Below are 11,233 nucleotides of genomic sequence, written 5' to 3' on the forward strand. Positions count from 1 at the left end.
AAAAAAACAACTAAAAAAAACAAACAAAAAAAAAAACGCCGCTTTCACTCACTCGTAAAATTATTCGGCGGTAACACACAAGTAGCAGTGTAATGACTTCTACATTGTATCCAGGTTGTTTCGGAAAATGCGGGCAATTTGTTCAAGTTCAAGTTATATTTGAAATTTTTAAGCAGACGTTTTATCCTGATGAAAGCTGTGACAAACCGCCGATGGCTTCTTAAATTTCTCTCGAAAAATGCAAACAAATAAAAACAAATGAAAACGTATATGAAATTCTTTTACCTTTTAAGAAGCTGCTTTTCAATTGGCTTTAATGTGGAAGTTATAACTTCTAGGACCTGGCTTTCCCACTTGGGGCGATTCCTATACGATTCCAGTGGAATTTTAGAAGTTTCCCCTCCCCTTCTTTTGTTGAAAATGATCAGACTACACAGGACTACTTCTGCTAACGCACTCCAAGTTTGTAAGGCTGGTTCTTTTTGCAGCTTTTCTGTAAGTTCTTCTATGTCCTTGGTCATCCTGTTTCTCAACTTTACGAGGTCTTCAGTTATTGGAAGCAGTTGAACCTTATTGAATTTTGCCTTTGACAGTGTTTCTAGGGAATGGTGTGAAATCTTGTCTTCCCATTCTGCCTCCATTAACTTGATCATGTTCTCTGCATCTTGTAAGAGGCATTCATCTTTTCTCCGGAGGGCTTGCCCTCTGATAATGTAAAGGCATTTCTTGATCTGCGGTCCGAGTTGTAAGCCTAGTGATGGTACAGATGCACAAATTTGTTCAGTGGCCGTCACGACATCATCAAAGAACTCTGGTGTTAAATACCCAGAGAGTGGACTGCTGGTTTTGACTTTGTTTAAGTTTAGCTGCATCAATAGACGAGCCAACTGACGCATTCCTTGAGAGACTTCATTCCTTCTTTCAGACCCAATACGGTCAAGCAAGATCGAACCATATTCCTTTATGAGAGGATCATTTCTCGCGTTGATAGTGATTTCGTCGCTCTTCATTTTCGAAAAAACGTCGACAAGATCTTTCTTATCTGAAAAATTGGACAAGAGCAAAATCTTGCTCTGTTCCTGGATTTTTATGTGGTCTTCGTCCTTACCATTTTTAGTTAAATGTGCTGCAGGCTTAAACGGACAGTTATGGGAGTGTTTCCATAAATCTTTCTTTCGAAAAAATCCTAGACAGTGTGGGCACGGCAGAAAGTCACTGTACTGGCATTTTTCATCTTTGCCTGGCCTTCGAACTACAATGAGCTGACCCGATTTTTGCTCAAGCACTTTAACATTGTGGTAGTAGTTGCCTTTCAGCCTCAACTTTTCCAAATGATGATGTCTTTCTTTTCCTTTTTCGGGCAGGCTTTTGATCTTCTCCACCTCCTCCTTGTTTTTGTGGACGGTCAAATAGTGCCGGGCCATTTTGGGATACATTCCGTTACAGTAGAAGCAAGCATGCCTTTTATCGTACACCCTGGTGTCAAACCGACTCTTTTTTACGATCTTTACAAAGACAACTGCAGAGAAATGGATAAAAACCCAAACGAATGAACAAATAAATTAATGAAGGAAGGAAGGAAATGCTACTATCCTGTATTTTTTATTAATTCTTCGAGAAAAAACGTGCATGGCACTTTCACTCCTTTTCAAAATCACATCTACAAAAAAATATGAGTGTCTGAGGCCCAGTTCAGACGTCAAACTTTTGACGCGTTGAATCTAATTGGCTTTGCATCCGAGCGCTGTTTTCCTTGAAAGTAGTAGAAGTATGTAGACCAAACTAACATATTCCGATTTCTGGCGCTAAGCAAAAGACAGCTGATGTTTTATATAGTAGATTTCGATTCGATGCGGCAAACGTTCCACGTCTGAACTGAGCCTTAATGAAGTATACATGCTCCCGGATATGTGCAATTAATTAATAGCAGTTATTACGGCTGCAGCATGCAAATAAGATGTTTAAGTGAATATAACCCCTAATTCAATGTTTTCACTACTGATTCTACATCAGGAGAATAATTGAATGGTAAAATATTTGTATATGATTTTGATTTTGATTAATTGTTTGAGCATTTGGAAGCAATCATGCGTTTGGATAGATTAACTCAAAAAATGATCAAAATTGTAGCTGACAAGGATTGGAACAAAGTAAAAGTACGAATTTTACTGTAGTTGAGAAATACAAAATATATTAAAATTTGAATTTTTTAAAAATGGTACCTTACTTTGTTCCAATCCTGTTCAGCTATAATTTTGATCATTTTTGAGTCACTCTAACCAAACGCATGCTTTTTAAACTTAACCCCTAGCAACAGTGGCTGGTGAATAGTTACGTAAGTCCCCAAAGTAGCCTGCGAATGCAGCCGCCTTAGTAGTATAGGGAATGGGGGTTCCAGCGCAATCTCAACACGGGCAAGACCCGTGTCAAAAATCCACCTACGGACAATCCCCACTCCTAGTGTGGTTGGGGGCAACAGCGCAAATATGTTAGTCTATATATGGAGTGCGAAGAATGTAAGAAGTTCGTTAACGACTTTTGCATAATTTGTCTAAGACCTAAAGTTAACATACCTAAGCCCAAGGGTTTCTGGTGTTGCGACAAGAAAATGCAAATAGAAGACGACACGTCAGCACAGTGTTACGAGTGCGGTAAAAATATTCGTAATGCCGTGCCTTGTGCTACCAGGGAACAATATTATTCCAACGGAGGTCGTAAGAAGACGCCATACAAAAGAATAAAATACTTTAGGGACTGGATGAGTCATATCCAAGGTTATCGACCGGTATATTTAGACGACGAAGTAAAGAAGAAAATTATAGACCATTTAGAAGAGCCAACCCCACAAAGTCTACGGAAGACATTGAAAAAATTAAAGCTAGGGAAATATTACAAAGCTATTCCCTATCTTTTATCTGAAATTACCGGTAAGTCTATTCCCGAGGTTTCTGATATGACAAAAGCCGAGTGGATGTTTTGTCGGCTGGATAAGGATATTCCTTATTACCCTGACGTAATTTACGAAATATTTTACAAGATAGACCCCAACCACCCCCTGTTAGGATGGATTCCAAGGCGACTGACGTAATAATATGACAGCTGCGAGGCGGGGTTTTACTTTCACGTGGCGGAAGTGGCGTGCCTAGGAAGAACAATGAGTTGTTTACGTGTAAGACAATAGACAACATTCCGATCATGCCCCTTCGCCTTAACAACCAGCAAGTTTGAAAGTAGACTCGATATTCACTTTTAAAATCGCTGGTTGTTAAGGCGCTCAGGAATGTGTCGACGTCAATGATAGCTTCAGACATTTGATTACGCATATGACCCAGACAGCCGGCGTTCAATATGTAAATAGAATCCTGTCTTGCTTTTTTCAAAGCAGATGTTTACTGAGCAAGCTTTCTTTGAAGCTCTTCTTTTGCCTCCTGGTAGATCTTTTTGCGAGATTCCTCGGAAAGATCTCTTACGACTGTTTTTTTATTCCTTATGTCCGACTTTAATTTCTCGTACTTTTCCTCTTCGGTCAGAATAAGCGAGAATTCTACGTCGTCTATCTTTCTGTCACGCAAAGCCTTTGAGACAAGGTCAGTGATAGTATTTACTTTAGCCCTTGACAGAGCTATTGTCGTGTCATGCTTGGATATCTTGCTTGACAGCTGTTTCATAATACCCGTAGCAACAGCCGAGATAATACCACAGGCTGCCCCAACGCCGGCCAAAGGAACTCCAACGATTATTCCCGGCCCAGTAAGCGAAGTAGCAACGCCGGAGCCCGTTAACACAACGGATATGGATCCTGAAGTTATCGCAATCTTATGTAGCGTACTCCGGGCTCTAACGTACTTTTTTCTAACTTTTTCATAGTGTTTTGTTTGCCCTTCCAAGTAAGCCAGGATTAAGTTCGCTTTATTCAGACGAAAGTTTTCAGCGTTTAATTCGTTAGGTTCCTTAGGAAGTTCAGGATAAAGTGGAGGCGCTGATGGTATAACATCCATTATATATACTAATGTACGACGCTTTTGGGAATGATATTGAGGAGCAGCCACATCACGACAACAGGGATTATGCCAACTGGAGAGCCTTTAGGAAGATGTTTCCGCATGCAGACCCTAGTAAGTTCGAAAGAAGGCCTGATGGGATTTACTATAACGGCGAAAGAATATACAGCAATACAGACTTGGAGCCGCATGAGGAGAGGAAAAAGGCACAGCATTTGCCAATAACGAAGGAGGCACCCGTGCATAAAGCACCCAATTTTCCTAGAAACTTATTGTTAACCACGGAAGATTACCCATTTTACGATGCTGAAGGTGGTGTAAACAACTTCGAAAAGCTGGTAACGCACCTGAAGATTTCAGTAGGTAGGCAATCATTTGATGTAGTAGTAAGAAATATCTATGGGGATACGATGTTAAAGCATACGTCGGGTAAAGAGGCCAGGGAATGGTTAGCAGGGCCCAACATGCGGTATTGGCCGCAGCAGTTAAACTTTGCTGTCTGGGCCGCCACTAAAGGTTGTGGCGTTGCCGCGGATATGTTTCACGTTCCGATCATGCGGTTTCACGTTGCCTTTACGGTAAGGAGGTTGTTGAAGGAGCTTAACGTACCCCTACCGGGAGATAAGGCATTTAATCCAATGAATAATCGGTATAACGCCGCAGCCCTAGAAAGGTTAATTAATGAGTTCAAACCACAGCAAAGAGACTTTCGTTACAAAGAGGGTAAGACGCATGGGCTGGGTATAGTTTACGTTTGGGGTGCCAATGGTGAGAAGCCGGCTGACTACGGACATCAGGAATACCCAAGTAATGAGTTAGAGTTCGGTGATATGGGCGGCGATAAGGGTAATAATTCATTAATTACCAGAATTCAAACAAACTACCCCGGCACTTGGGATCCGTTCGTGTTAATGAAAGGAAAAGGTTTAAGGAACCTAGCCAGGATTAACCGTAGCATTGAAGCATTCGTGTACTGCATCCTGGGAGCGCAGGTAAATACCCGCAACCCCATTGTTGGATCCCAAGGCGCTTCACAGGAAACGCAACAAGAATTCCTAACTTTATTTGAGTCTGCAATAATAGAGAACAACATATCCAAGTCGGTGCAGAGATATCAATTAGCGGTGCAGCAGTCTAAAGTGCGACTGGATTACGCTTTGTCGCCTGGTTGTTGGTTAATGCCAAGTAATTTAGTTATTAACACCAATTCCGTTGTGGGTTATAACAACAAGCTGCAGCGAGCTACTAAGGATATGAAGTTTGGGGTGAACGACGTGAACTCTGACACTCTTAGGAACATTCCTCACTTCGTAGAGAAGCCAAAAAAGTCACACGAAGCGAAGCTACCCGTAGTTAAGAAACCATCGAAGAAGGCCCATGTTATGCCTACGATACCCGAGGAATACGACCATAACTTACTAAAAGCCGGCTTAGCAGCCGCGGGTGTTGGTCTGAGTTATTATATATGGCGATGAACAACCCCTACGTAGCTGGAGTAGATTGTGTTTATACGACTTACACAGGCGAGAAAAAATACACCCAGGCATCTTGGGTTGATGTCGCGGGCATGTCCGTGAATTTGAACTACTCAGGAAAGAAATTGATCCTCTGCAGTATTTGCATTGGTACGAGTAGTCATGCCAACGTGGGCTTTAGGTTCCTGGATGAGAATGGCGTACTGCAGCCTATGCGCGCGAAGACGAACAACAGGGAGCCTGTGCATTTTTCCACAGAGCCGCCAACGAATAGCGCTGAGAATCTTACGACTTGGACTTTTCACATGGTTGCTGATTGCCATGGGAAGGTAAAGCTGCAAATACGCGTAGACGACACTGGGAGCGTTTGCATGAATAGCGCGGAGGATCAAAGGAATAAGGATTATAACCACATGACCATAAGCACTTTGACGGTAATAAGTCTCTAGAAGGGAATTTATTCCCTGAAATATATGAATCCGCATCGAAAGGAAACCCATTATGCTCACTACTTAGAGGAAAAAATATATGCAGATCCCGGTTGGTTTGATACTGGGATATGGGTCGAAGTTGGGGGCATTGCGTTAATTGTTCTTACTATTGAGATTGCTACGGGGGTGGCCGCAAACGTAGGGTTTAGGTTGGTTGATGAGAATGATGAGCCTTTATTTCCTTATAGAACTTCGACTAATAATCGGAGGGTTGCTCATTTCTCGGCGCAGCCATTTATGTTTAGCGGTGAGGTACTTTATCCGACTACGTTTCATATGGTGGTCAATTGTAAGCATGCTAAGTTACAAATTTACCCCGATGGCGGCAGTAGCGATGGAACAAAAAATGGTAGGGCCACCATAAATGGCACAACGTCGATTTCTACTGGCATTGACGATGCAGCTTGGAGTCATAAGCCCATTAGCACCATGAGTGTGTTGCCGCTAGTTCCGCATTATCAAGGCGGTGCGAATACTATCTTTACTTATCCCCAGTCGAGGACGCCTCGGGCGCCCGACGACGATAAGCCACCAGTAATACACGAGGATAAGATTAACCCTTCATCTTCTTCAGGAGTACCACCCCAATAGCGACAACCAAGATCCAAATGTTGTTGCCCACGAACTTCAACAGTTCGCCGCCGGCCTTCAGCGCCAAGGAAACGACCGAACCTAGCAGCCCAGGCAAGCCGGCTGCCATCTTTTTTCCCAAGTCCGTTAGTCCATTGCCTAATTTCTTTACGCCTGCACCTGTAGCCTTAAGCGCGGATAGGATAACTCCTACTACGGTGCTAATAGCGACCGCAAATGCCAGCGGAATGCCATACTTCAAGAGGGCTCTTTTTACCTTTTCCTTGGTGGTAAGGCCCAACTCCCTTTCCAGGTTGTCCTTTTGCGCTTGTAATTCCGCGACTCTTTCCTGAAGGGATTCTAATTCCCTTTGAGCTGCTTCCCTTTCCTCTTCGGTACGAGTTTGGTCATTGATTATTTCCTGCTTTTCGGATATGTTTTTTTCTAGGTCTTCGATGGCCTGAGTTCTTTGCTGGATTTGATCTTCTTTAATGTTGATTTCGGCAACCAACTGCCGCCGCTCCACCAAAGAACCCTCTATGGTGGTACGTAAGTCCTTGGCTTCTTCCTTGCTTATATCCAGGTCTTTCATAGCAAGATTGAAGGCTTGTCTGGCTCGGTCTCTTTCGTCTAAAGCCGTTTCAGCTTCTCGCTTGAATCGTAGCATGACTTCGTTTTTACCCTTGATTTCTTTCTTTTGAGCATCGGTTAGCTGTTGTATTCGTTTTTCATACTCTGTTTCCCTTTCCATTAACGTTTTTTGCAGTTCGATAGCGCGTTTTTCTAGCGCAATCCTTTCATTCAATGCTTCCATACCTTCTAACATGCTTCGGGCGGCCTCTTGAAAGCCCCTTAATCTTGCCACGTTAACCTTGATCGAGCCATTTTCGTCAAAAAGGAGCTGTGGTTTCGTCCAGCGGTCTTTGTCGGGTTGTCTCAGGTCTCTGACGCTTATGAGGACTTTGTTTCCTTTTTCTGTGAGTCTTATCGCGTCAGTGTCAATGTGGGGATGACGCATCCTTAACTCTCGCGTTGCCCACTCTACAGTTTCCCGCGCGGCTGCCTCAGGCTGCTCTATGTTTTGAAGCTCCAAGTACTCAGGGACGGGGCTGCCGTGGTTTTTCGATTGCCACATGCGATTCAAGGCTGCCTTGAAGCTTTTCCACCTACTACCGTACGCGCTTTCTAGAGCTATATCGTAGATTAGGGGGTCGGTTTCCGCGCCTTTAGTCCATGCGTCGTATTCTTCGTCGTTAATGTCGACTTGACCTTCTTCGGTGGTGGGGCCAAAATCCGTTCCTTCTACTTCCATTATATATGATAAGCTCAAAGTTAAACCCCAACGTATTACCTAAGCAGGTTGGCGGACTGAAAGCAGAACGCACCTTTCACCGTGTTACATTCACCCCCAGCAGCGCTAGACCTGGGGAAACCCTGTACGTAGGCGTACCCCGCCTAACGGATAACCTAGTATTGGTTCCTGGCACCCTGGCGCTAAGGTTTGACCTAGCGGTGCAGCCAAGCACTGCGGACGCGCGTCACGTCGTCAACGACCTTGGTCGCAACATTGTCTCAAAGATGCGGGTGAAGTTCGCAGGGGAATCCCTCTTGGACTTAAATAGGTACGATCTGTATACCACGTACAAAGACTTGTGGTTGACTGCATTTGACCGCGCGCAAAGGATAGAGCAGGGAATCGCCAGTGATGCTATACGCAAGGTAAGAAGCGCAGCCTCTGGCGCCTCAGGAGAAGACGAAATAAAGGCGGCTTATGGTACTAAATATGTCATTCCATTAGATTTCGAAGTTATCACGAACCACGGTGCATACTACCCAAGGCAGCTAAGCGAACTACAGTTCGAAGTAACCCTAGCAGACACTACGAACATCCTACAGGGAAAGGACGTAAGTTCAGCAGCCGTCCACCCATACTCCGTTACTAACTTAGAGCTGCAGTATGAAACGGTATACAGCGAAGACTTAGCACGTAGCGCCGGTATGGAATACAGCTCCGGGAAGGCTTTCCTTTACGATCACGTCGTGATGTACAAGACGTTCAGCTTTACGAATAACGTCGAAGAGGTCATCAACCAAAGCATTAACCTTCCCAGGCGCAGCCTTACAGGGATAATGTTGCTGTTCGCAAAGACATACGCGGCAGGATTGCGTGACTCCGAGGCGTTCTTTAATCCTAACATTACCAACGTAGGTGTTAGCATCAACGGAGTGCCTAATAAGGTTTACTCACAAGGGATAAAGCCCGCGGATATGTACCGGGAAGTCGCACGTAAGTTTGGCGACCAAATTAGCCCAAAGGAATTCTTTAAGGATAAGTATGCGCTGTGGATCGACATGCGCACGACGAACGACGAAGACCTACATGGACAGGGATTACGCCTGGTAAATACCCAGGACGGCATTACGTTGGAGATCAAGCGCACCAAAGACGCCAGCGACACTACTAAGATAAATGCATACATTTTCGTAGTCTCAGACGCGCAGCTAAGCGTGGAAATGAATCAGCTAAAAAGCGTTGCGTACTAGGATGACTGAGGATAAAAATATCCCTTACGTATAATATGCTCCGCGTATTCGAAAACAACGAAACTAAACTGCAATGCATAGTGCAAAGCGACAAGCTGTACTTTAAGGCGAAAGAGGTAGCAAAGGCATTAGGTTACGCAGACACCAAAGATGCTATTAAAGTCCACGTGCGGGATAAGCATAAGAAGAGGCTTAGTGAATTTAGAATAGAGGTGAATCGCCTCCCTTCTGGTTCACACCCACAATCCCTGTACGTGACGGAATCTGGTTTGTATCAGTTAATATTTAGCTCCAAGCTACCGACAGCAGAGGCATTTCAAGATTGGGTCTTCGAGGATGTCCTACCTACGTTAAGGAAGACGGGAAAGTACTCGTTGGATGGTCCAAATAAGTTGGTCTTCAAGATCGAGAATGAGTTTGACTTACATAAGAAGGTCATCGATTACGTACGCCGGTTTCACCCTACACTGTTATTAGCACCTGGACTCGGGGAATTGCAAGATACCACCAGTAAAAGGATAACGTGCTGGCAAAAGGGCTACCAGGCAGGTCAACCCGACATCCTAATTCTTAACTCCCATAAAAAATACAATGGGTTATGTCTGGAACTGAAGACGCCAAAGGGTAACGGCGCATTGTCTGACAAACAAAAAGCGGTATTGACGCAATATGAAATGAATGGTTATCTTACGATGGTTTGCAACGATTACGATCTGATCTGCAGGGAAATCGACCGTTACGTCGACGGCATTCGCATACCTTGTCCTGGCTGCGTTAAGGCTTTCAAGTCACAGGAGACGCTACAAACGCACCGAAAGATATTTCATAAATATAATGATAGTTGAACAAACTCACTGGCGCGAATTAATACAAGGCATTTCATACAAAATAAAAAATTACGTCGTCTTCGAGGACATTAACCGCTTAAGGTTGGTCCTCTTAGACGGCAGCCAAGAGTGCAGTTTATGGGCTCCTGACTGCGTACGGTACGTACTGCAAGGCGAAGAGTACACTCACATACGTAGCTATGGTAAAGTCAACGGTCGATGGAAGTTCGACGTTGAAAGAAAGGCGGAGGCTAATCCATTGTGTGATTAGTCATCCTCATGGGCTTCTAGGTATTGGTCTGCTACGTCGGACCTCATTTTTTCCGACATGAAATCAATCGATATCGTAATCAAGGCTCCTCCTGCGAACGCTGCGACGTAAGGTAACATCATATATTAGACCATTCTTTTCGTATTGCAAGGTAATGGTCTAAAGGCTTGGGACCTTCGTACAGGCAACACCAAATATGTTGACCGCTGCGTTGACAACCACATTTATCGCAGATGCCGTCCCAGTGTTCTCGGTTCTCCCATCTTACGCCTTCGTAGTCGTCAAAGCATACGAAATCTTGGTCTATTTCTTTTTTACGCAGCACTAAAGCCCGGCTGGTTTCAAGGGGGCAACATCGCTCTGCTAAATCGCCGTGGGTTTCACAGACGACTTCTTCGAGGTGGTAACGTCGGCAGCGGTATTTATGCCAGTTTTCTTCGAAGAGGGGTTCATCGCATCGGCGGCAATGACCTTTAAGGCAGACTCTATGCTCGCGGTGATATCGTAGGGTCTGTACGGTGGACAATTCCTTACCGCAGTCGCCACAAACAGTGCTGATGGTCTTCTGACAGACTTTCTTGGAAAGATGGTATTGCAGTCGCTGCTTGCTACTAAAAGCTCTATCACATTGCACGCACTTCATTATATATACCTTATTTTTTATTGTTAAATTGTTAAACCCTGTAAGAGGGTTTTAGGATAGGGTCTATTATTTCTTGTTATTTTGTTAAGCCCCCCATTAAAAGATGAGGTATCATTCTTTCTCATTGTTGAAGCCAGCAAAAAGATAATCATGTTAACCATTCTTCGATTTAACAAAATAACAATAAAAAATAGGTCCTTACTTGAGACCTCTTTGCAGCATTTAACAAAATAACAATAAAAAAGAAAGACCTATGCTAATTCCCCTTGCCGGGGCTTAGTAAGATCTTCTTTGCGACCTCTTACTCTTCTCGAGCGTCGTCTAAAGTCCTTTGTGCTTTAGTATCCGCGGGACACCAATGTCCAACGAAGTCTTCTTCAGAGAATACCTTATTACAGTGACGGCAGGTGT

General features: G+C 44.0%; 1 protein-coding gene across 1 annotated transcript; it reads right to left on the reverse strand.

The window, feature by feature from the left end:
* Positions 1-281: 281 nt before the first annotated feature.
* LOC148908450 (uncharacterized) lies at positions 282-1,424 on the reverse strand. The gene has a single exon (XM_089035878.1). The coding sequence runs from the start codon at positions 1,422-1,424 to the stop codon at positions 282-284; it is 1,143 nt and encodes a 380-aa protein (XP_088892004.1).
* Between the last annotated feature and the right edge of the window lie 9,809 nt (positions 1,425-11,233).

The sequence above is a fragment of the Actinia tenebrosa genome, unplaced genomic scaffold (assembly GCF_029948245.1).
Source record: "Actinia tenebrosa isolate PJP-AT-01 unplaced genomic scaffold, QUT_ActTen_1.0 PGA_scaffold3__52_contigs__length_22856419, whole genome shotgun sequence".
Taxonomy (NCBI): domain Eukaryota; kingdom Metazoa; phylum Cnidaria; class Anthozoa; order Actiniaria; family Actiniidae; genus Actinia; species Actinia tenebrosa.

What these genes read in the sequence shown, in the direction of transcription:
- LOC148908450 (XM_089035878.1), bottom strand. Translation starts at nt 1,424, where the DNA reads ATGGCCCGGCACTATTTGACCGTCCACAAAAACAAGGAGGAGGTGGAG.